The following is a 27,445-nucleotide window of genomic DNA, read 5'->3' on the forward strand; positions in this document are numbered from 1 at the left end:
ATACGAGCCCAAAGCCAGAACTAAGCAAAATTACTTGCCTGCCCAAGGCTGGGCTTCAGAATCCTAAAACTCCCATTCTGAGATACGAATATACATAAATGTATATAGAAACACATTGGAAAATATAGTGCTAGCTCTGGTGATTAGAGAGAAAATCCTTTCAATGTACCGGGACATTTATTTACACAGCAAATCTATTATAATGTAGTTAAGTCTTCTCAATAATCTAACAATCTCTAAATACAAGATTTGGATAAAGCTAATCACCAAGTGTGACCACACTGAAGCACCTGAATTTACAGCCCAGTATCCTCTTATTGAGACCAGGGGGCGCTCAGAAGGCTGAACTGTTTGTGTACAGAGAACTGCCTCAGCTTCTTGCAAGACAACTCTAGAAAACACCACCTATGTCATGCTGCATAAGAAGACACTCTGCCAGCCTGATCAGAGCAAAGGTGTATTCCTGCTTTCTCTGAACTAAGACTGCAAGAAGAGAACCAAAATTAAAAATTATTACTGTTGGTAAATACAAGAACTACTCAACACTAAGACATTTTCAATTAAATATTCATATTTGAGTTAGTATAATGGGTTCTCAAGACTTTACTAGATGGTCTACTTAAAAATACAACTTTGACATTCCATAGGGCATTATAGCAGACTGTCCTTTGACACAAAGTACAGACTTTGAAGTTAAGAAAGCCTCACTTAATAGGCCATTAGAGCAGCTGAGCTCCTCCTGAAGCCAGCTAAAATGAGGAAATAAAATCTTCATTGAAATAAAATTACTAGATCATGTGTGAAACAACTCGAGCTTCCCAGCTAGCAAAATATCACCTCCTTTGCTTCCCCCACCTTCCTCTTCCCTCAGCTGGTAGACAGGCCACTGGTGGAGCAAGAAAGGGACCGTACAGAGCTGTCAGCCAGAAAGGTAAGCTCCAACACAGGTGAAGTCTCATCTTATCTACAATTAAGAACTTCCTAACATTTCTTTCACTTAACTAATATCATTGACTGAACTGAAAAAAAAAAAAACAAACCAAAAACACCACAACCCTGAAAATCAGTTTTGGCATGCTCGAAAACACACTATGTAGTATTATTAATTTCATTTTTTCATAGAGCATCTTTATTTTGCTATTCTAAACATACAGGTTTTTTTTCCATGGTGTACTGAAGTAACAAAAACACGTTTATGTGAAATGGTAACTTACCCTTGCAGATGGTCAATCTCTATGATTTCAACATTTGCCATCTGCACTATCTTTAATGATGTTATCTTAGTTCACAATGTATTTTTGCACTATTTACCTACAGTCTTACCTTTCCCATATCTTTATAGTATCCTATCATTTTAACTTCCTTTGTTGCTCCAAATGTAGTCATGTAGGAAAAAAAAAATCATAAAAAAGGCAGAAGAGGAGACTGGAATTTTAGTGCTATAATGATTAAGCATACACCATTTTCTCATCAAAAAATAAGAGACATTACATGCCCATTCTGCTTGCATTCCAACAAAGAACACCATCTACATCAGAAAGGCTCAATCACAAGTGCACAACTTCACACTGAGCACTAGTTCTTCGAGGTGTTATAACTTCAGAATGAAAATGTAAGTTTGTTTTAGAATAGCTCTCTTGAATATCAGGGTAATGATCAGAGTCATGGTACACGTGTCCTAAAAAGCCTAGAAAAAAAAAAGCTGTAAGTGAACATTACACGCAGTTGGTCAGTACATTCCTTAATACCTCGCTGGAGGTTTCCCATAGCAGCAAGAGCTCCAAGCTCTCACAGCAAACTCCTTGAATGCAGCTCCAGACAGCGAGGCTCAGGCACACTGAACGCCCTCCATGGCCACTTCACCTCCACATCAGAAGAGGTCTCAAAATACTCTTTACAGGAGCCTTTCCAAATGCCTTTCTCCTGTTCCCACCTGTGGTCTCGTAAATTTAAGGCTTGAGTAGAACTCAGCATTTTTACTGTTATGCAAATGCTACAGAGAAAGGTGCCACTTGGAAGCATTATTAGCACTGAATTACTCCCTGCAGTTTGAAGCCTAACTCTTGTTAAATATTACAGCAGCACCCCTACTTTCAAGCAAATTTTTTAAAAATTACACTTAAAAATTATCATTCTCTATAGATACAGAATATATAAAAAGAGGGTCCTTAAAAGAACATCACTGACTGGAAACCTACAGCTTGCCAAGGAGGAAACAAGAGTCATTCGTTAGCACATTTTTTCCTGTACATGTATGGACAGGGCATGTACATTCTAAGACATTACATTACTAATGAGCAACATTCTTTGTACCTGCACTTCTACTTTTGTTTCGTAGGGGGATAAAGTGTAAATATAGTAGCTAACATATGCTATTAAATAAAGCAACTACGGGTTCGATTTTCAAACCTGTCAGACAATTTGTTGTATTGATTACAGTCAACATAATGCAGTACAGAGAATTCCTATCACAGAACCCAGCAGAGAAACAAGTATCACCACTTGTCACTCCTAAGTGAAGAAGAGTTAAATAAAACCAGCTTGTTAATACAGCTTGGTGATTGTAATGTCTAGCTTTCTCTTCTGACTGCCCCCAAATTTTAGTAAGTTGCACAGTGCCAGAGGCTAGTCTAACAAATTTTGATGGAATTTATCATCATAAACCCCTTCAGATGAAGCTGAGGTACCTCAAACAAACAAAAAAAATAAAACACCTCTGCCCCCTCTAAATCAAGTTTACAAATAAAATTTTAGTTTAGACCCTATAACCTTGCCTCCATATGCTGTGTTTTCACAGGTTCAAACTCTAGTCTTTACCTTTAAAAAATAACTCAAAAGATTAAGCTCTATAAACTATACCTATCTGGTAATCTCTCCAGGCAATTTAGGCAATTGGAAGAAATTAAAAAAATCCAAATTTTCCTCAGTTTCTCCATCATTTTTTCCATGTAGACGAAGCCTCGTTTTGCACGAACAGTGTTACCAGATCAGTCATCTGACTAACTTTAATCACTTCCAATATTTTTGGTGTATAAAACAGGCACACTTGATCAAAGCTCTTCCCCACCATTGTGCAAGTTTCCACCCTTTCACTAAAGCCTTCATTCATCCCAAAGTGGATTGACTTAGAATAAAATACACTTTAAAAGAAGTTAAAATATTTTCCAGCGAGCTCTGGAATTCTAAGAAGGCTTAAGGTTTATTTTAGAAACAAATGAAACATATCAAGTTGCTACATGAGTAGTAGAACTGACTTTGGTCTCATACATCTTGTATCTCCCCCTCATCTTCCTTCCTCCCATCAGATCCCCCATAAAGGAAAGAATCAGTTTTTTGGCTAGACAGCAGTCACGCACGTGCTGACTGGCCACCAGAGCTCCCCCATCTCACCCTCAGCGTGAAGCATTAACCTGGGCTTCTCTTCCATATAGCTACTGAGTTGCTCCAAACTTCCAGTCACTTCATTATCTCCAAGACTTTTTTCCTGCCTTGAAATTTGACCAAAATTGGCCCATGAGCTCAAGAGCAACTGTAGAGGAACTAAGACAGGCAGACTGATGGCATGCACAAAAGAAATCAGATTCAAGAATTGTTACTTCTTCACTCCATTACATCACTTGCTTCCTACCGTATCTTTTGCCTGAAGAACACGGGCCCCACATTTTCAACCATACTGCCTTCCACTCCCTCAGCATGCAATTATTATTGCACAAGCTGCATTCCATAGCTTTTTGGACAAGAAACCAATTCTCTACTCCATGCATACTTTGTCCATAATCCCATAGTATTATCATCCTCAAATTGTCCTACAGAAATGTAGAAATCGTGATCTTCTCATCAGAATTAAAAAAGAAACTTGCAGAACCATAGGCTAGTGCTTTTAATACATTTCAATCCTATAATGCTCATGTGAATTCTTTAGGAAAAAAAACCATAGAAACTGAAAGTGATTAAGTTAGAAAAGGCCTACAGTCATATCCTCATCAAAAAAATTATGAGTACACGTGGAACAATAAACTATTTTTTCTGACCAACATTCATTTTCTAGACAGCAAAAGCTCATACTCACAAAACACAGGCACAGCAAAGGTGGTGTTGCACTTCACTTTACAGGGCGTAGCTGCCAGAGTGGCATTTACAACGCGAGGAGCTGAGGTTCCCATCTCAGCAATGGACAGATCTAAGCATCTAGTAAGGAAATTCAAAACAGCAAAGTACGGACCAGGCAGATGCTAAAAGCAGCAATATATTACGCTGAAGAAAGGAGTACATCCAAAATCCTACTTATTTCTAGAGTTCAGACAACTGAACATATTTTTAGACAGAATGTGAAAAGCACTATGTACAATGAAGTATTACTGTAATGCGTGTCTAAATGATCAAAAGCGCAGAAGCCAGGTGTCTGAATTTGTCCGTATGTAACAGGAAATTACCTGTGGCATGAAAAGAGACTTGACATGATACTTAATTCTTTCATACACTGGAATTTAAGACCTTAACCACAGGATAAAGGAAACCTTTTATGACAAAAACAAACAGTATGCAAAATTCTACTGTAGCACTGGTAAAGACCTGTTTTTCCTCAACTAGAAGCACTGCCCCATTACATTTACAGAGGAAGTTAATGGCTTCACCCTTTGGCCTCAAAATTTCAACTACACTGTGAATGCAGGGTAATTTTTAGTGGTTACCACTAAAGGGAAATACACTGATTGCAAAAAACCACAGACCTGACACACTTAGCTCTGTGGGGATGGTATCTAAGTAGATCTTAGTATTAATGTGTCACTTAGAATTATACTTTTAAATCTCACTTTGCTGGTGACACAATTCATCCTTCCAAAACTCCTAAAAAAATAATCAGCGCATCCTCTGAAAGGTAAGACAAATAGAATGCTGTACCTTCCCTCAGTGTAGGAAATCATCAAAGTAGGCAGCATCTTAAAAAACAGAAGTTTGCTCATATTAGCATGTTAGACAAAACACAGAATTCATCAGCATAAAAAAATATTTAGTAAGTAAGTTTCACTTTCCAAATGATCTCTCAAGTCTACATGAAAAGCCCACAAGCCACTAAAGCCATACACTGCTAAGAGCACCACCAGGAACTTCCTCAGACGAGATGGAAGAAAAACTTCCAAGGGACTAGGGGAAACTAGTTTGAGTGGCTGCAATCTTTGGCTAATTCATGAAAATAAATAAATAAAAAGCCTCATCTGAAACTAATTCTAGAAGCAAGGACTTATTCTGTCCTAGTCATTAGGAACTGGAGATATATTTCCTTAACTTCAAACTCAATCTAATAATGTTGTTTTCCTATCAACTTTCTATATAGGAGAAAATTGTGCAAAACCTCACTTTTTTTAGCTTAAATATATTTTGGGGTGCTCACTATTATGAGAGGGTATAAGCAGAGCCATGCCAAAACTGTAGCCAAGAGGGTTCCACTCCACCAAGTTGAGAGCTATTCATAAGCCCATCTCCAACCCTGCACACAAATACGCATGTAGCTTTAATTACTTTCATTGAAGTAATCTCACTAATAAATGTAGGACAAGCATGGTATCTGTGGTACGATGGCCTAAATCATAACTCCACCATTACTATCAAGATTTATCATTCTCAGAAACACACTGATCTCAGATCTATCTTTCCTACTCCTTATTCCTGAGATCTTGACAAGAAGAGAATGATTTGCACTAAAAAGTTAAAGCACAGTGAAAGAAACACAAAGGGCTCAAGAACTATTTTAAAATACCATTACTGGAATTCTCCAACATAAGGATAACCTAAGAAAGAAACCCCTAGAAAGCAGACTTGTACCTTCACTTTACTTGAGTACTGATCCTGCAAAAAGGTAGTTAATACAGCAGCCACATAGACAAGATAGCTCCTGAGAAAGTCAACTTGATTCTCATTTTCTTCTAGCTTTCCTTACCAAAATTCATCCTCTAAAGTTGGGTGATAAAGAGGAACTGTAAATTTGACCTAATCATCACCCTAGTCAAAACTCATGCTGGATGATGAAAAGCCATCTCCTCTTCAGTCATCACACTGAAGTTCTCAAGATAGACTTAAGATCAAGATGAATCATCTGTTATTTTCTTCTTATGCCTGAAACACCTTAATCTCTAAAACAGATGCCACCCCCACTAGTCCAAAATAGCACAGTTCTGTGGAGCTTTAGATTATATTGAAAACTTTATCTTCATGAAGTACTATACAGGCGAGCCTCAGGAAAAAAAAAAAAAAAACACACAAAGTGTAAGAGCGACAGAGAATTCAGTGTTTTGCAGTGAATCTAATAACATTTTCCCAGTTTTTAAAAAGAACTCTACAGGATCAGATAGATGTCCTTTCCTGGCATAAATATATTAATAAATACCTCTTGGTTTTATTAGAAAGCACGTGCCAATATAGGTTTTACGATGTAACAAAACAGAAGGTTATTTAGAGCTGTGTGTTCTTTCTCTAATCACTGTCACTGGAGACTACTGATACAAAGGGTCTTTGTGCAGTCAAGTCCTGAAAGTCCCCAAAGAGGAAGGTTCCAGGGCCTCCCACAACCCGTTCCAGCGCTTAACTACCCTCAACAATATTTTTTCTCCTTGAATTCAGCTGGAGTTTCCCCTATTGCAACTGTTCCCTCCTGTCCTTTCACTTTCAAGCAACTGAAGACCCCAGCCAGCTGCCTCCTCAGCCTTCCCTGCTCCAGGCTGAGCAAAGCTGGTGCCATTGGCCTCCTCTCCAGCCAGGTGCTCCAGCCCCTGAACAACTTCCCTCCCTCCAGTTTGTCCTGTCCTGCAGGGAGGGCCAAAAACTGGGCACGGTCTTTTGGGAGGAATCTCAATAGTGCCAAATAGATGGGGAATGACACCAACATGTTTTGAAGACAACAGAGTGCAAATGTTGTGAACAATAAGAATGACTATGCTACACAGGTATAGCAACAACAATTACACCACCAGCATTACTCACAGTAGTAGTAAGTACTAATTTTTTTCTTCATTGACTTGTTCGAGTTGTACCTTCCAGAGCTGCAAAACCAGCACGTAATTCCACGGCCTTTCTCACATCTTTTACCCATTAAAAGAGAAAGTCTTTGTCCCACACTAAATAATGGAAAGCAATCCCAACAATGGAGCAGGTAACGGTTCAGTAAGAAGAGGACAAGTTGGGAGAGTGACGATGTTACGTGGTCCTCATTTTTATGCTGCACAGCACAAGTGATGGACAACGTACAAAGACAACCAAACACTTCATAGAATATGAATGATCAAATCTATAATATTTGTCACAGGTTAAAAACTCTCCCTCTGTACTAAATACAAAAGACAAAATACGTCATAAATAACAGACTCCCTTTCTGCAAAAGTTGGATAGAGGTAAGGGTCAAAGGATGGTTTTATTATTTGTTTTTTAACTGAAAAGTTCAGGGTGACAATGCAAAACAAATGAAAAAGGTAAAAAAATTTCACCCTTAAAGGCTGCTAGCAAATACAAAATAAATACACTAGCGCTTAAAAATCTCAAAGAAACTCCTATTAATTAATGACTGAATAAAAAAAACCTAAGCCAGGTGCACAAACCCAAGAAACAGCACATAACACCACTTGAGCCTGTATACTTCAACAAACTAAAAAGCTGTTCACTCACCAACAACTTCCTGTATGTGAAAGAACACACCACACAAAATGCTATCAAAAAGTTCTCGACAGTCTACGAGAACTATATTCAAAGCCTGATATGAATGTGTCAGTGAAACCTAATGAAATTACAGTTTTAAGAAAAACATACCATTTTAACAAAAAAGTCCTAAATCAATCATGATGTATCAGATTTCTGTCAGTGCTCAGGGGAGTATTAATATTACAGACAAAAAATCCTACAAAACAAGTTATTGAAAACTCCAACATTCAAAAAGAAATGAAAGAAAAACAACTGTAGCTGAACGTGGGGGAAAAAAAGGTCCCACTATCAGAAACCAAGAAACAAGGAGGAGGTTTACTAGTGGAAGACTACAGGTTGAGAATCAGCAAGTCACATGAATTAATTTCAGAGTTGCTAATATTTCAGCACAAAGTCTGCCTTCTATCACAACCTTCTTTCAGTCAAGAACAGGTCTTGATCCTCAACAAAAAAAATCACTTAGTATCATATTCAGTTCACAGTATACTTAGGAATGTCTTTTACCAGCCTTGTCCCAAGCATGAGTGCACACACTGTGACCTATCAATCACAAAACTCCACTGTGCAAATGCCAAGCTCTTCATTACATAAGTGACAGTAATAGGACTGTGCAAAAATACCTGGTCCTGGAGAAGTGGCTCTCTTCTGGAGGATTTTGTTTTCATTTTTCACTACATCTGTAAAAGGACAATGTATTTTCTAACCTTGTCTTTCAAGTGAGAAATTATTTTTAAAAAATCACCACACTGCAACTTCAGATCAAATGTCCGAAGTTCCAAGATCTAAAAACACATGGGGTGTTTGCACTAAGTATCAACAAGAAAGGCTTCCAAACACAGAAAGGACAAGAAGGTGGAGTTATGAATAGGAAAACATGCTTAACCAACCTGATAGCCATTTGTAAGGAGTTGACTGGGTTGGTGGATGAGAGAAGAGCAGCAGATGCTTATCATGACTTCAGGAAGGCTTTTGACACTCTCTCCCATAATGTCCTTATGGACAAGCTGATGAGGTATGGCCTAGATAAATGGACAGTCAACTCTACTGGAAACTGGCTGAATTGCCAGGCTGAAAGGGTTGTGATCAAAAGCAAGAGGTCTAGCTGGAGGCCAGTCACTGGTCGTGTGCCCCAGAGGTCAATCCTGGGGCCAAGACTAACCTCTTCACTGATGTCCTACACAATGAGGCAGAGTAAACCCTCAGCAAGTTTGCAGATGATACAAAACTGGGAGGAATGGCTGATACACCAGATGGGCATGCTACCATTCAGGCAGATGTTGACAGGCTGGAGAAATGGACAAACCACAACCTCATGAAATTCAAAGGGAAATGTCAAGCCCTGCACCTGAGAAGGAATAACCCCAAGCACCAGAAGAGGCTTTGGGCCAACCATCTGGAAAGCACCTTTGCATAAAAGGCCCTAGGGTTGCCATATGGACAACAGGTTGAACACGATACACCAACATGTCCTTGCAGCAAGGAAGGCCAACAGCTTGCTGGACTCCATTAAGCAGAGCACAGCCAGCAGGTTGAAGAAGGGGACCCTTCTCTTCTACTCAGCACTGGTGAGATCACATCTGGAGTGATGTGTCCAGTTTTTGGGTCACCAGTATAAGACAGACATGGACATACTGAAGCGACTCCAGTGAGGGGACATGCATATGATTAAAGGACTGAAGCATGTGTCACACAAGGAAAGGCTGAGAAAGCTTGGACTGTTTTAGCCTGGAGAAGCTTGGCGGGGCAGGGCAGCAACTTATCCATGTGTATAAACACCTGATGGGGGAAGCAGGGGGAGAGGTGAAGAATACGGTGCTAGACTCTCTCAGTGGTATCAAAAATGAAATGACAAGAGGCAATGGACACAAACTGAAATAGAGGAAATCTCATTTAAACATAAAAAAATCCTTTTACTGTAAGTGTGATCAAACACTGGAACAGGTTGCCCAGAGAAGCTGTGGAGTCTCCATCCTTGGGAGTCAAAGTCAGCCTGGACACAGCCCTAGGCAGCCTGCTCCAGCTGACCTTGCTTTGAGCAGGAGGGCTGAACTAAATGATCTCCAGAAGTGCCTTCCAACCTCGATCATTCACTGATTCTGTGAAAACTGTTTTTAACGCCATGCCTTATTTTCAATGGTGAGAATGCATTATGCAGCAGCTACACAAACGGCAGCTGCAGACAAATCAGGTTCAGACTGTTTTTTTGGCACAGTACTACATTCTAGCTCAAATCCCAAACATTCCCTAACTGTTCATGTCCAATATAGTCTGGCAGTACTCTCTGCTAACATGCACGCAAGCCTTTAAAGGTAAGTGTAAAGGCGTATTCATTCCTTCTCTGCCATCCTCATCTAATTTTACTGAAACGAATGTTATTCATCCAACTGTCACCCTTTTCTCAAACTTCTGACTTCAGCAATCCCAGGATCTACAGTTACAACATATAATCACATGTGTATAGGGAAGGGAGAAGGAAACAGAAGAACGAGTTCACTTTGATATTGATCTCAGCCAGAAACTCTTGAGTCACAGAAAGATCTAATACCAAAGACTAACTGCAGCAGGTACAGCACCGGTTTCCAGGCTCCACATGAAATCCTGTCAATACTACGGAAAAGCCTTTTCTTTGTACCTCAGCTAGTTCTCACATTATCGGCTGATCCCTGCATTTTGCCATTGTGGACACTGTCTTCTGACCACCCTCTTAGTTTAAGTTCAGGCTACAAAAAAAAAAAAATCTACTTACCAAGTTTATAACTATGTTCTTAATAAGGTGTATTTTCACAGTAATCTACCTCATTATCCAAAGCCCAACAGAAGGCAGGAAAAAAATTCTTCAAATATTCACAGCTGACTACGAAGAGCTGCAAAAGGATCACACAGCAGAAGGACAGATAAAATTCAATTGCAATAAAAACCCCTGAGAGCAGCGTTTCTTAACGAAGCATTAGTAAGTTCTTACTTTCCCAGTTCGGTGCTTAGACAGTACATTTAACCATCCACCATCCACTTTGTTATTGCCAGGTGAGATACCTATGTCCTTTGCACATAAGGCATCTATAAGCTTTACTTTGCCAAGATTAGAATCTTGGTTTCATGACATTGCAAAAAAACAGGAAGAGATAATTCTCTTAAAACAGGCAGACTTTGTTAATGCTGGAAGAAGACACTAAATGAAGTATAATTATACTTCAGTCCATGTCTCGCTATGGAAAGGTGCTCAAGAATTTCTTTTTTTTTAATTAAACTTCCAGTTTATAAGTTCACCATTTGTACTATGTTTATAGCAAGCAGTCTTATTTCCCTGGTTTTGAAGAAGTATCTACAAGTCTTTCAAGTTGTAGACATTAAAAAAAAGCAGTCCTTATTCTTCCCAGATTTCCTTTAAGAGAACCGCTTTTTTCCCCCCTAAATTTGGCTAAGAATAGAGGAGTTAGACAAGTATCAACCTTTCGTTCATGAAACAAATGTATCTGCTTCCACTGTGTGTTTAATTCAAACCAAAATACTGTTATTTTTACAACACTTCATATTTTCATTTTTTGACTTTATAACAGCATGTCACTTTTTAGATACTATATACATAGTTTTGCATTATAAAAAGAAACAGACTTTTTCTTTGTAGCCTTTTTACTCTAACACTTGAGGAAAACATTAGTCGCTTGGGGTATATGTGCTTAAACACTGATTCCTCCAGTATACAATGCAGAAAGTATACGATGCAAGTTTACTTATATTCTAGCACATAATACAAAAAGCCGTCAGCTTTAAAGAGCAGTAATAGAATAGGCACAACTGGTTTTTGCAAGAGTTAAAGGCTTTTTTCAAAAGCTCGTTTATTAGAACTGCTGATCCAAAGCCTGCTGAAGTCTATGAGAATCTTCAGCTGAAAGGACTTATACAGGTTACTTTACTAAGTAAGAACAATGTCATTTTTCCCCTATTTCAGTATTTTAAATTAGACTGTGAATACTTTTTTTGCAATTATAAAAAAAACTTTTAACATAAGCCATCAAAAATGTTTTCCTACATATATTTTTTTTTACCAATTTCTGAAATAATCTATGCTAAATCTGCACTTAAGAATAAGGTAGTCTGGACTGCAATCATTTTAAGCAATAAATACGATGGAACTTCGGGGAACTGGATGGAATGCAAACTACAAAAGAGCGTAATAGAACAGTAAGGCCTCTGCTACCACTTTTTAACAGCAATATATAAAATAAGGTAACAGTGAAAAAACAGGCTTCTGAAAGAAATTACAACTATCCCAGAAAGGCTTTATTACAAAGTAAGAATTAATTGGAAGATCCTTCTGTAATGAGTCATTCTAAAATGCAACTAGCACTATTACCTTCCCAAATGAGAAGAGTCTCTAGAAGGAAAAAATGAAGTTCCCCAAAAAACAACTGTACCATGGAATATAGAATACAGGGGAAGAACCACCACTGCTCCTCATGCACTGAAAAGGCTAGTAATACTCAGTTGAGGATATATGCTTGTAATCCCTGCTTTTTTGCTTACAAAAGTAGGGAAGATTACAAGAGCCTTCCAAGGAATGAAAGCTCATGGTATCTTGGGTCCTAAGAAGCAAAGAAAAATCTGCCAGGTCAGATTATTTAAGTGGGGGAAGTGACCACAGTATTAACTGAACTTAAGGTCAAGCCACTCCCACAAATCCTGTTCTTAATCTCACACATAATACCTTCCCCTCAATTCATTCGGTGGCATTAATGGCTTGAATTTAAAAAAAAAAACGAAAAACAAAAAATAAAACCCACACCACCACCACCAACACACCACCAAAAAAAAAACCACCCAAAACCAAAAAACCCAAAACCACAAACAAAAAAACCCCACACTAAAACATTATGATTCACCCTTCCAAAACGAGACAGAGATGATTGTGGTGTTTCTGCTTCACCTCCCTCACAGCAGACACAGAACATAATACACAGACAAAATTCTTTTTCCAAACTTAGTTTCCCATTGTGAGCTGCAAGGAAGCCTACAGACAATTACATCACGGACTGATGCTGCATCATTCACAATTTAAGCCACTGACAACTGGCCATGAAATGGATAAAGGTTAACACGCTGAGGGAGTTGGGGGGGGAGGAAGAGTCTTTTTCCCAAATAAACTCACATCAGGTAGTGTGAAAAACAGGCATCAGCGAATTCTAAGCAGCAAGTCTTAAGCTCAATGCAAGATTTTTTCCCTAAGTTCTACAACCCCCCAGTTTAAATGAGGAAAAAATGATTCTCTACATACAAACTTACTAGCGAGAACTGTTTACCCTGCACACGCCTTGCTGAGTAACTGTCTAGTATTACCACTGTCTCTACTCACTCACCTTAAAGAATTTAGTTTCTCAGAGTCATGAATCACTGATTACAAGAGCAGAAACCATCTCAGTCACAGATGCCTTTCAACAGTTTTGACCTAGCTTTAAAAATAGCGCAAAGCAGCACCAGCTGGTTTTGGGGGGTGGGGATCGCTGGTCTGCCTACCCACTAAAGACAAAAATCCGAACTCAAAAAAACTATTTTTGTGGCCACCTCATTTCACAGTCCTTTAGGTAAAAGTTTACCTCATTTTTTTGTACCTTCTTGATAACTGATTTTCAGGACTGGTGAAGGGGAGAAGTTCCTTTTTGTCAAGTACGGCTTCTCCCTCTGGTACTTTCCCTACCTGTGCACCACTCAGTCCCATGCAGCAGCCTTTGAAGCTATGTAGCTTGCTGTGTAGCTCCTCAAAGTGCCATTTCCTTTTCCTAAGCTGGTACCACAGAACTGGAGTGGAAGAGGAGTAAGGGGAAACCAACCAACTACTCTGCAGCGAACAAAAGACCCAGTAGCATCATTCACCACAGAAGGAGAAAGGAGTTTTCAACTGGCTCTTGGGGATTTACTGGTTTTGCTGCTGCAGTATTTGCAAGACTTGGAATCAAGAATAAAGTCTTGCAATGTAATGCAGTCCACTAAAAGAAGTAATGCAGAAAACAATGCCTACCTGACTGCAAACAAGTAGAAATGAGACTTACAATAGCATATTCAAGTTCTGCATAGAAGCCACACAATCAGCTTGCCTTCTCTCTCAACTGGGAGGGGGAAAGGAGGAAGAGATGGGATGAACACAAAAGCAGGTAATTGTGCATTTCATTTTCACTTATCAAAACCAGAGAACATTAGATCCGTATGATGCTACAAGAAATAATAGCAACTTTTACAAAAGAGAGCAAAAACAAAGATGAAGTTTGGTATCTAGCCTGAGCCTTCAAGAAGCAAGAATAGGTCCTAGTCCTGAACATTTAAAAAACTGCATTTCCTGTTGTGGATCGCAAACAGCTGCCTTGTTTCAGCAGGCTTAGTACAGAACCTCCTGAAAGCAGGAGGAATCCTGATGAGCTATCATGGAATCGGCATTGTAACATATAAGAACACCTGTAGATCATATCAAAGGTCCACCTAGTCCATCTCCAGCAGTGACCAAATGCAGGTAGTTGCAGATAACTAGGAAAGAACACAAAAGCAAGCATCACTAGAATATCCTCCCACCTTCAGTTACTCACAAATCCATAATTCATTCCACTACAAGGGTATTTAGTAACTGTAAAAGTATTGCTCTTCCAAAAATGCATCCAGGTTATCCTTCAGCTTACATACACACTTTTAGCTTCCAAAATATCATGGTGTAGAGTAACAAGCTCCATTAACTTTTATGCAAAGGGCCATCTCCTTTTGCTTGTTGTCATTCTGCCATGCTCATTTGACACTCCCAACTTCTTCGACTAGATAGCAAAAAGCTGATCCACAGAAATTCAATAGATGGAGAAAACTACCACATCCCAAAATCATCTCTCCATCTACTGTGGATGTAGTCTATCTAGACTTCAGTAAGGCATTCGACACTGTCTCCCACAGCATCCTCCTGGACAAACTGGCTGCCCGGGGCTTCGATGGGTGGACTCTTCAATGGGTTAAAAACTGGCTGGATGGCTGAGCCCAGAGAGTGGTGGTGAATGGGGCAAAGTCCAGCTGGCGGCCGGTCACTAGCGGTGTTCCCCAGGGCTCAGTTCTGGGGCCGGTGCTGTTCACTATCTTTATAGATGATCTAGACGTAGGGATTGAGTGCACCCTCAGTAAATTTGCAGATGACACCAAGCTGGGTGGGAGTGTCGATTTGCTGGAGGGTAGGAAGGCCCTACAGAGGGATCTGGACAGGTTAGATAGATGGGCCGAGACCAACAGCATGAGGTTCAACAAGAACAAGTGCCGGGTCTTACACTTCGGCCACAACAACCCCATGCAGCTCTACAGGCTGGGGGAAGAGTGGTTAGAAAGCGGCCCGGTGGAAAGAGACCTGGGGGTGCTGATCGACAGCTGGCTAAACATGAGCCAGCAGTGTGCCCAGGTAGCCAAGAAGGCCAATGGCATCCTGGCCTCTATTAGGAATAGTGTAGCCAGACGGTCTAGGGGAGTGATCGACCCTCTGTACTCGGCACTGGTGAGGCCGCATCTTGAGTACTGTGTCCAGTTCTGGGCCCCGCACTTCAAGAAAGATGTTGAGGTGTTGGAGCGAGTCCAGAGGAGGGCGACCAAGCTGGTGAAGGGTCTGGAGGGTCTGACCTACGAGGAACGGCTGAGGGAGCTGGGGTTGTTTAGCCTGGAGAAGAGGAGGCTCAGAGGTGACCTTATTGCAGTCTACAACTACCTGAAGGGAGGTTGTAGTGAAGTGCGAGTTGGCCTCTTCTCCTGGGCAACTAGCGATAGGACAAGAGGACGCAGCCTCAGGCTTCGCCAGGGGAGGTTCAGGTTGGACATTAGGAAGAATTTCTTTTCAGCAAGGGTTATTAGACATTGGAATGGGCTGCCCAGGGAGGTGGTGGAGTCACCATCTCTGGATGTGTTTAAGAAAAGACTGGACATGGCACTTAGTCCCATGGTCTAGTTGACAGGGTGGTGTCAGGGCAACGGTTGGACTCGATGATCCCTGAGGTCTCTTCCAACCTGGTTGATTCTGTGATTCTGTGATCTCCAGTCTCCTCGTTCGCAAACTGCCAAGTCCTATCTTCCTTAGTTGCTTCTTCTTAGTTGCTACAGAAACAACTCCATATATTCAATTATCATAGCTGCCCTTTCTCTGAAATTTTTCTGGCTCTACTGTACTGTTACTGAGATGGGAAAAAATGAAGGAGGAAGGGACAGAACTAGACCTAGACACATCAGCTCCAAATGCACTATGTATTTCTACACTTGAGGCATGACAGAGAACATTAACTGTTCAAAATTATTAGGAAATGGATGACAGTTTGCTTTTTTGGCCACCATCAAGCATTAAGCTCCTGTTTAATCCTTAGAGTTACCTATCACAACTCTAAGACCTCACCCATGAGCTCCTAGTTAATAATTACCTATTTTATATGTGACATATTACTTGCCATTTATGCACACTAAGTTTTCATTTTATTTTTTATCAACTACTGCTGAACATCAAAAGGTCCTTCTGCATTTCTCCACAGACAATTCGTCTTCACTAACCTGAATAACAGCATCAGCAAGCAAAAATTCTGTACAAAGGAAGACAGAAAAATAAGCACTTTACCTCTCCATTGCCATTTAACTCATGAAAACACCAAAAAGCTATCAGACCTATTTAGATATACAGCTGAATCATATTCTCAGTCACAGTGTAAACAGAGAGAAAATTACTCAAAACCATCTATAAAGAAGTCACGAAAAACAACACCTAACGGATACAGGCTATGAAATGCTACCAGTATCGGCCTGCATCCATTATACAACCTCATGTTTCATAACACTTGCATACAGAAAAATCCTTTGTTCCACCAACTCAGCTACAAGGACCATTTTGGTCAGGTATGCAGTATGTCTAAAAAGCAGTAATACTAGTTCTCATTTTTAAAAAAATTAAAATGCTAACAAGAGAGACACAAATAACAGGCCTGTAATATCACCTCCATGACATCAGGACCAGAACATCAGCTTGCCAAACTATTTATGGCTACTGAATTACTCCAGCATCTGATTCACATGCACAGATTGCAAAAAACATTGAAGACTATTCATGTAAACTTGTTTCACGCTTCGAACTTTCATATTAATGCTAATTTGGCAAGATGGGATACTTTAATACCCCAAGAGCAATACACAAGCCATTCATTCTTCCTTCCTTAAGACAATCAAATCCTACCTCACAGGCAGCTCCAAAACAACTTCTCCAACAATTTTTAAAAAGTAACTAAAGCAAATAGAAAACTCAAGATTGTATTCAGACAGACCCACGTGAAAACAGCATAAGTACCTAGAATGGAGCAGGAGGCCTGTAAAGTTGCCATGAAAATTGATTACTCTGGGCAAAGTTTACTTACTCACCTTTTTACCATGGTGATAGAGGATAATAAAATTTTAAAATGCATGCAAGAAGGGACAAGTAGGATTTTACAACCATTGATGAATAAGAAATGTTTGTGGCTACACATGGGAATACTTTTCACCAGAGTCACAGGCTCCCTATTAAAGTTGCATCAAAACTGGAGCTGAGAAGAAAAGCACGGCAACAAAGCATGAACTGCAATGGGACTGCTTGCTACACGAAAACTGCGGCATTCCTCCCGGAGATAACCCTAAGCAGATCTTTATCTTACAAAAACAGGTCAGAACCTACAGGTAGTAAGAGCCACCTGCTTGAGGTGCACATACCAGATCTGCTGCTTCTTTTGCTGGCCAAAACAACAACAAAAAAATGTTTTGGTTCTCAATTCTTGCCTCACAAGGAAATTTTGACCATTTCGCATACCCCTGCAAGCACCGACTGAACTCTGTCCCTTTTAAACATTATAAAATTGAGCATGTATGAGTTTAAACATGTCTAAACTATAACAGACTTTAAGTTCAATTAAAGAATTGTATTTAAGTATCAGTCAAGTTTCTTAAGAAATCAACCACTTCCACATTCCATTACAACAGGGCAGTCCTTGGACAAGTTAAAATGTTGCGTTTTCCTCAAAAATAACTGGAACTGTCTTATGGTTTTGAAATCCACATGACTTTAGCTCCACAGTTGTTGAACAGTGTCTCTCCATGTAAAGTTTTCCAATACAAAAGTGCAACTTAAGTTGTACATTTAGCTCAGCTTTAGTTCTCAAAAATGAGAAGTTCGCCTCAATGCCATGAACATATTGGGTAGACTGTGTCTGTCTGTCACAAACCAAGTGATCTGGGAGGGATTTCTGAGAATTTTAATATTCTCTTTTAGTTCATCCCATGGTCAGAAGAGGTAGTCCCCAAGACACTTATTCACTTCAAAGTTTTAAATCGCTTCACAAGAAAGTATTTTCATTTTGGCCTTTTCTGCCCTCACACTGAGAGTAAAAAAAGTAAACAGATATTTGAAGTAGAGAACATCTATATATTCAACACCAACATTAAAACAGTTGAAGAAGCTTTGAATTTTAGTATTTTTTTTATTACAGGGGTGTTCATTCTCTTACGTTCTCATCAACTTCTTAACATGAAAAGCCCCATATACTTAGATGAAAAAGAAAACAGAAGAGAATAAAATACAGTCTTCAAGAGGCTGATTTGTAATTAAATTCCGTAAGAAATACTACTCCATTCAAGTATACAAAGAAGTATACATAGATATAAGTAGGAGGGCACACTACCACTTCTATCAGTAAAAATACAAGACCACATCAGAAACAGGCTCAGGTTTCTCTTTTCAACTGACTTGTACTAACTGCAACTGTTACTCAGAAGCGTTTAAAATCTCTCTCCTCAGTAAGATTTAAAGGTTTCTACTTGATTTCTCCTCCATGGCCCTCCAAACAAAAAGCACAAACCTCAAAATTAAAAAATAAGGAAGATTATGTCATCCAGCCAGCCCAGTGATGCCAGTGCAAGATTATTCCCTACAGTGTATTTGTTAGTGCTTAATGCAGTCCATACTGTGTGTCCTAACACATTATGCAAATGACACACGCACAAAAGAAAATGTCTATCTCAAAGTGCACCCCTCCATCAACCCCCCATCTGTAATTAGCCATGTCCTCTAAGGAGGGACCTCATTCACCCTCAGCAAAGCAGCAGCTGCTGGCAAATGGAAATAAAGAAATTTAGAACAAAAATAAGCCTACTACCTATACTCCCAAAGGTGTATGCTCATGAATGCAAGCCAGAATCAAAATCTAAACAGCTGTTTGTATTTTTCCAGAATGCCCACAGAGAACCTCTCATGCCCAGCGCCAAATATTTACTAACATGATTTGTATCACACTCTCTCAAACACCATGCTGTTCAGAGAGCTGCAGCAACAGCTCCCAAGGCTTCACTCATAAATGCTTTCTGAACTACAATTTTCAATACAAAAATCAAGAACAGAAAATACAAAGCATCAACATTTCCTGCTGAAGCCAATTCACTGATGACATAGAAAACGATAAAAGGATACACCAAATCAGAAAGATGCAGTAGTTCTAGCCCCTCAATACAAATAAATCCAGAGAACAAAGCATATAGCTGTGCCTAGTTTTTACTTTCTTACGACCAAGTATCTAAACTCTAGTATCATCTCCCCAGAAGAGCTCTCCTCAAGTCTAACAGCAATGATAAACCAGTAAATTCAGAAAATTGTTTCACCATTACTAATGAAAGGCTGTAAAGAACTCTTCAGTGAGTAGCTAGAGTTCCCATGTAACTTCATCCTGGTTTAAAAAAAGAACTAAAAAGAAAAATGCAACAGAGGAAGCCTTCCCATTAAATAATCTTTGCATACTTAAGAACTGTATACATAAAACAGCTTATCCCACCTTGCAACCGTAAGATTAGGCACTTTCAGGTTTACAAGACGTGTCGAGCTTCTGATATGAACACAGTCAAAGCCCGTTTGATGTCGCTGTTCCCACCCATCAGCTGCACTTACACTTCTACTGTATGTACCTACTACTGGGTGATAGGAAAAAAATACCACAGAAGTGTTTGCAAAAATATTACAATTAACAAGATATAAGATGGATTTGGACAGGAGAAATGCACAGTATCTACATTAATCCACATTCTGTATCATAAACAGGAAAAGCGTGACCTGATTATCCCCATTCATCCACCAATCTGACCAGACAGCATAACTCTCATCCATCGTTTATCTACTGTGCTTGGCACAACATATTATTTAGTATACGTACATATATTATCTATTATGGTAGGCAAACAAACACCTCCTCTGTAGCAAGGCCCTAAATTCAAGGATTTGATGACATCATAAGCTCTGACACCTACAACCATGGAGTTACACCTAACAGCTCATCAGACTGACTTCTGGAGTACTGTCAATTCAGACTGTTTCAACACCAATTTAGAAGCCTCACCATTTATACCAGGGCTAACTCACAGTACTTAAAAACAACGACCCCTGTTAACAACAGGAAGTAAATTTGTTTTCATTTAACATCATTTCCTAATTTTTTGTATCTGCTTCCTATCCTGTGCAATTCAATATACAGACAACTGCAAGGAAGAATAACACACAACCTCCGAATGTTAGAAAACCTTAATTTTTCTTCAAGTTGTTATCAGAGAAAGAAAACCACCAGCTATAAAGCATCAGTATATATTCTTAGCAGGTTAGTCTAACACTGCTGCATAGACTTCCTTAGGAAGAGATACAGAAAGTTTTGCTTTTAATAAGACTCACAGGTTGCACATGTTCATATTCTAAATCACCATCTACACAGCAACATATGTATGTATTGACAACATTTAAAAAAAAAAAAAAAAAAAAAGACGACCAGTTTTTACTCTTTCCAGAGGCCATACTGTTCTGCTGAACTACCATTTGGTCCTCCGCCTACAGGAGGATGCTTTTATACATTCAAGAGGGACAAGAACACAAATGCATACAGTGCGTAAGATGAAATACCTTCTCTTCCCCAACTGTTCTCTCAATGTTCTTTGTGTACGCAAGTAAATAAAACAGATAAGAAATAATAAGTCTGAAGTAGCAGATATGTTATTTTCACATTTTAATGATAGAAATCATTAAAAATAGCTTAAGGAGAAAAGTCATCTCAGTGCTGTGATGTTCGTTAAACCTGTTGAAGAAAAAAGTTCACTTTTACAATGCATATACTGCATACAATAAATGCAACTATTTAGTATTGACATGATTCAAGATATTCTTCAGTCCTTCAGATTTCTCTTGCAAAAATATTTTTTTTTTCAGACAATTACCAAAGCGGTACAATCAGCAAAGGTCTATTTTTGGGAAGCAAAAAATCACTTTAAAAACCATCAGACGCAGTTACATTTGAAAGCAGATCCCTTGCTTTTGTTGAAGGAACAATTTGCTGCTTTATTTTGTCACTTATCAAACACGTAACATTTCCCTGTGGAAGAGGTCCGTGTTCTGTCAAATTATCTTATGCTTACTCCAACATAAATGAGAGCAGAAGTCAGTGTTATGCTTGCATGATTAAACTGGATTTGACTCAAGCTTTTTGAATAGTCACAACCACAACTCCTGGTAATGCTGGTATTGTATTTGTTTTTTCCTCCCTTGATGCAAGGTTTGTGCAGAATTCTTTATCACCACACATAATATACACTTCTAATGACTACTTTTGGTATTGTGTGTTATTTGACATATAAAATCTTACCAGTACATTTCTCTAATTCTGATTTTTAACATGATGGTTAAATCTTGTGGTCTCTAAGCATCAGGCATAGAAAAAGCACTGATCTCCAACACCACAGTTCTAGAACAGTCTACCTGTTTACACGCATGATTACATAAAGACTGAAATGCAGGATCAAAATACAGCCCTTCAGTGCTTGTGTCCGAACAGTAGAGAGACATAACAGCTGGAAGTCACCACTCAAAGTTTACCAATGTTACCCCAACCGGGTTGTTAAAATAGTAAACGATCTATTAATTATTCTTAGTGAGAACGCCAATCATTTTCTATTTTTAGTGTCATCATTGCTCTTCTCTAGTTCCTGACCCTTCTAGCACGGGCTTCTCTTCAGTTTATGCAGTTGTGCTCTCTGATAAGGTGTAGGAGTGGGGATACTGTGGGGTTTTCTCCCCGCTTCTGAAATTGAATATTTGTGGTTACAAAGCAAGTACTAAATAAACTCTGACTTCTCTTTTATAGAAGTCTTTGGAAAAGTATTCTTAATTATTGCCAAATACAGAAACTCTCAGGAATCTCTAAAGACAGTCAACTATTCCTAACAACTCAGCTGTTAAGCAAAAAAAAAAAAAAAAAAAGAGAACAAAAAAATCCCACAAAACCAAAATAACCCAAACCACCACACTCTTAATGCAAATTTGCAGTAAAGTATTAGAAATTTGCAATAAACATCTAAATGTATGTGTGCTCTAATGAGTTCGAATAGAAAAATATCACTCTTAATAAAATTATTTGATAAAGTATTTTTATTATTCATAAACTGAGGAAACAGTATTGTTTACAACAAAAATTTGGCTTTTAAAGCCACACACACTGTGATTATTTTTTCATCCTGCATTTAACATTTTGGATTTAATTTTAATACAGATTAACAGTAAACTACGCCACAAACAGGTTTAGCAAATATTTTAAAGTAAATGCAAAATAGTGGGAATAGAAAAGCAAAAAAGCACTTTCTGTTGTGCCTTTCTAGGCAGAGGAAGGGAAATTAAATTTATACTAACGAAGAAGCCAGTTCCAGCCTCGAATCTGGACAGACCTGTAGATGGGATGTTGTGACTAAAGTAGTACTGCCTGTATCTTAGCAGGGTTTAATCACTCCAGCAAAACACTGCTACAACCTGGCGAAACAGAGATAGTATATGCCTATTAATCTAAAAGCCAGAAAGAACACGCTCTCACTTATCTGGTCCTTATGAACATAAGCTCAGCAATTCTTGCACCCATTTGCAAATGTGTGTCAGATTTCAAACAGAATGGCAAACAGCCCTGAGAGTCCCTGGCCCCCTCTGCCAGCTCCCCCAAGAGCCCAGAGTACGTGATCTGTCCCTTTGAACAGGCGCTGTATGTTCAGATGGCAGCCTGCAAGCCTGAATGCGCAACCTTTGTTCTCAACAATCATTTCAGTGAAGGGGTTCTGAAGTGAGAAAGACCACAGGTACAGTGTCAAAGGGAAAACAAAAAAATGAAGTAAAAATAAAAATAGAAACCATGGCAAGGCATAACCAAATGGAACTTAATATCACAGTAGACAGGCATCCAAAACAAAAAACAATTATCAACCGATATATGCGTTACCTAGAGTCAAATTGTGTGTCCTCAATTCTGCCACCTCTGCATGCAAAGATACACAGAAGCACTAGCTTCTCAGTCAGACGTTCCCTTTCTTTGTCTGACCACTGATCTTGAAGCCAGAGGACAAGTTTTTCAGTTCTTGATCAAACCTTCATGACTAGAGCTGTACCTTTCCAGAATCTTTAACTGGTAAAATCCGCATTTCTGTTGCAACTCCCTTGCCTGCAGGCTATGCTTGGAGTCTTCCTCGTGATAACCTGCTGTGCGTATAGGTCTACAGCTAAACATTAAATGTAGATGAGTTAATATTGCATTACAATGCAAACACCATATGGGATACAGTGTCCCAAAAACATAAATCATTTCCCAAAATGGCTAATACCTTGCATGTCAGCATTAGCACACTATAAAACCCTGCAACTGCAGCAACTTTTTTGCAAACTTAAAATTCCTTTTTTATAGTAATTCGTGTTTCATTAAAGGTGTGTTCTGATTTTTTTCATCAGAAAAGCAGTTCTTACTGTTTCATACAAGTAAGACTTCACTTAAAGGGATTTGTTCACTATACTGTACACAGTAACTGTTCTGTCAACTGAACTGAGACAGCAGATCACAAGTCACAAATCCTCACTCTCTCTTGGCATTTTACACCAATCTATGAAAAAAGTTGTTAGAAAATAAGTTGTACTTTAAGCCATGCAGCAATATGTATACTAAAATAACTGAGAAAGCATTGCAACCTTGATTAGGCATTCATGAGGGCTATCTACGTTCAAGAAAAGGCCTGCTGTGATTAAGGCAATCATCAGTGTAAGTGCATGTTTTCCAGCAGTTACATTTTAACTGCAACATATAACTATCAGGCAAAAAAACAGGCAGAGCAGTCCATTTTGCAATTCCATACCTATTAGTAGTCCCCAATTAGACAGCTTTAACATGATGAGCTCCAAAAGTGCCACAGGCCTTGTTAGGCTGACCACAGTAGCCACAGGTGGATTATCACAAGTGCCAGTGTCAAAAGACCAGCAGTCTCAATATAACGATTAAAAAGCAGATTTTCATTTTTACACTTGTGCTTCCCCCCCCCTCTTACCACACTGTTTGAACAGTATTAAAGAACACGTTCTCCAAAAACAGCCTTGTTTTCAGTTACGTTTTTAAAAAGGACATCAACAAGAATAATACATGATTAAATCTACATACGAGTTAAGAATCATAATTTATCACAAAGTCTTAAATCTTAACATCTTCTGTTTTCTTACTTAAGACTCATTTGTCCTCACCTAACCCACTCGCTTTGAGAGACTGCGTGAATCTTAACTGTGGTGATGGCAGTAAGGAAAATCTTACAATACCATATGTGCCACTTTTAAACCAAGGCAAAAGGGTGAATTGAGGATAGCAGTAAACTAAAAACCAGTGTCTTAAAAAAAAAAAAAAAATCCCACACTAAAAAAAAAACCAACAATAAAAAAACCACCCACACTTTCTGTAGGTAGTTCTGTAGGTTTAAAATCACTCTACTACATTCCAATATCAGCAAACAAAAGGGGAACATCTATATAAAGGGCATGCATTTCACAGCCCCACACAGGTTTAAGTCAGTTTTCTGTCTTTGGCACGACATACCCTAACTTTAAGAAACACAAAAGCAAGTTTGCCATTGTAAATAAAGTTTAATACAGATGTTAGATCAACCCCACTGAAGCTGTTACATATATTTTGTTGGATCTGAAGCTACAGTTGTTTCACAGACATTTATTACTATTAATAGGGAGCACAGAAAGAAGCATCAGACACGGTTCTGCATTAAAAACTGTGTCGCGAGTCCGAACATGCAATGGTGCCACCATAGGGCATACTACGAAGTTTTTAAACACACACAGGACCGTTCCAGCAACAAATGCTATGGATGGAAATACGTTTAATACAAGCCGCTGGGTAGAGGCAGGAGGACTGCAAGTACTGGCTACAAGGAGGCAGAGGCCACGCCCGTGCTTCTACTAAAAAGCACCAGGGTTTGAGTGTGACGGGGCTGGGGGGGGGACGACACGAAGCCGTACCCCAGTGCCGCCCAGCGAAACGCTCCCGTCCCTCGGGGACGGGGCAGACCGGCGTTGGGACAAGGCGGAGAGACTGAGCGTGGGGGCGACAAGCCGCGAGCTGACCGCGGGGCTGACGAGGGGACCCCACGGAAACCACCGCCCCCAGGGGGAGGACAGCGGCCGCTCCACGGGGCGGGAAGCGGAGCCGCCGCCCGGTCCGTGAGGCAGCGGAAGCGCCCTCGCCTCCTGGCCCAGGCGCGACGCCCGCCTGCCAGGCCAGCTCCCGGCCGGGGCGGCAGCCTCGCCTCCCCTCCCGCTGCCGGGGAGCCGCACGCCCGCACTGCTCCCAGCGTCCAACTCCCAGCAAGTCCGGGGCGGGCGGGCAGGAAGAGAGAGGGAGGGAGGAAGGGAGGGAGAGAGGGGGCGGCCATTAAGCCCGCTCCAGCCAAGCCGTTCCCCGCGGCGGGAGGCAGCCGCCCGCCCCTGCCCGCCGACGGCGTACGCGCAGGCCGCGCCCCGCCCGCCCCCGCCACTCCTACCTGGCCGCCGGCGCCGTTGCCGCCGCCCTGGGGGGGCTCGTTGTCGCCATCTCCGCCGGGTGGCCCCGCTGCCCACCGGGTCGCCATTATTTCATTCCCGGTTACAAAGGAGGCGCAAATCCTCTGGAGCCCACATCGGGGAAGGGAAGGGAGGGGGGAACCAGAGCCACTCGCGCACACCCGACGCGACGAGGCCAGCCCCGCCGCCGGGGGAGGGGGAGTCGGCCCCTTCACGCAGCTGCCATAGGGAAGAGCGCCAGGACGACCCTGGGCTTCAGCAGCGCTCCCCGGCTTCTGCCTTCATGGCTGGAGGAAGAGAGAGAGAGAGAGAGAGAGAGCAGATGTGTCAGTCCTCAGCGCGGGGCCGCCGCTGCCGCCTCCGCCACCCGTCCCTTGTTAGGCTAATTGCACCCGCTCGTCATCTTCCTCTTCCTCAGGCTCCTCCTATCCAGAGCCCCAGCCGCGAGGAGGAGAGGGCAGGCGGAGGGAGGCGCCCACTCACTCCTACTTCGCTACACACAGGCGTTCGTGCCGCGGGAGACAGCGGGGACGGGGAAGCGCTGCCCCGGGCCGCGGAGGGCAGCCGCGGGGGCGGCAGGCCGGCCGCTCCTCCCTGGGCCCAGCCGAACTTTGATCAACTGGTGGCGGACGAGGCAGGGAACTGAGAGGTCGCTCGTTCACCGAGCTGGGCGGAGGCCGCCGCCTCGTTCGCGGTCCTCACCCCGGCCGTAACCAGCGGTATGACGGGCGGGGAGCGGCGGGAAACGCACAAACTCCGGTTAGGAAACAGCAACAAAAGAGCCCTCCCGGCAGCTGCGAGGCCGAGCCCCTCGCTCGGCCGAGCCAGGCTTTTGTCTCTCACGCTAGCCTACCCTGCTTGCAGGCGGCACCCTCCCCGCCGTCTACGTAGCCGGAGCCGCTCACGATCAGACCACCGCGCCCCGCCCGCCGCCCCTCCCGCCTACCCTCCGCACGGACGCGCCGTTTCGCCCCGAGAGCGGCAGCAGGCAGACGCTCCGGGCCGGCCCTGCCCCCCGCTGCCAGCTCCGCTGCCGCCAATTAGGACGTCTCGGCGCTGAGGGCCATCGCGCCGCGCCAGCTGCGCCCGCCGCGCTCCCCCGGCCACCTGGGCACCGGCCTCGCCCACCGCCGCGGGCAGGGGCCGCTTGCTCAGCTCCGGCCCGGGCTCAGCGTGAGGAGGTGTCGCGGGCGCGCCAAGGAGCTTCAGTCAGAGCCTTCGTGAAGGCGCGGGGGTTTGCGCGGCTTAAACGCCTCCGCTGTGCCGGCAACCACGATCCCTCCCCGGCCCAGCGTGGCACCTCCTCCTTGTCCGCGGCCTCCGAGCACGGCCTCCCCTTTCCCCCGTGCCGTTACTCCCTCACACCCCCCGAAGGCCCCGGGTCCGCCCCAGCGCCCCACGGCAGCCCCCGCCCTGACAGGAGCAGGGACGACAACCGTCCGCAGCCCGCCAAGCCCAGGCCGGCAGCGCGACCCCGCGACGAGCGGCACTGCCCCGCCGGCCCAGACACTGCCCCCCTCTTACTCGGCGGTCGGCGGGGCTCCGGCCCCTCAGCCCCGCGGCGGCGACGAGGCGTTCCCGGCGCAAGCGGCTCCCGCTGCCTCCGCTGCTGGGGCCGATGGGGAGCCCGTCCCCGTCCCCGTCCCCTTCTCCCGCCTCCAGGCTGGCAGTTTCTGTTCCCTCCAAAAATCCACCCAGCTCCTCAGACGACACCGCGAGGGCAGGAACCGGCTCCCGGCTGCCTTCCAGGGCACCCGCCCTGCGGCCGGGGAGCGCTGAGCCGGGACGGACCCGCACCCCGCCACCAGCCTCCGCTCGCCTCAAGCGGCAGGCGTTGGCGCTTCCTTCTACCCCAGCCCAGCGTTT

General features: G+C 42.1%; 1 protein-coding gene across 1 annotated transcript in view; it reads right to left on the reverse strand.

The window, feature by feature from the left end:
• The window catches only part of ARHGAP21 (Rho GTPase activating protein 21), a 130,891-nt gene extending 103,685 nt beyond the window's left edge, over window positions 1-27,206 (reverse strand). Inside the window, 2 exon segments of the mRNA XM_068404899.1 lie at window positions 25,561-25,866; window positions 27,104-27,206. Of these exon segments, the coding sequence (XP_068261000.1) occupies window positions 25,561-25,647 (87 nt within the window). The 5' untranslated portion in view covers window positions 25,648-25,866; window positions 27,104-27,206.
• Between the last annotated feature and the right edge of the window lie 239 nt (window positions 27,207-27,445).

The sequence above is a fragment of the Nyctibius grandis genome, chromosome 7 (assembly GCF_013368605.1).
Source record: "Nyctibius grandis isolate bNycGra1 chromosome 7, bNycGra1.pri, whole genome shotgun sequence".
In the NCBI taxonomy this organism is placed as follows: Eukaryota; Metazoa; Chordata; class Aves; order Nyctibiiformes; family Nyctibiidae; genus Nyctibius; species Nyctibius grandis.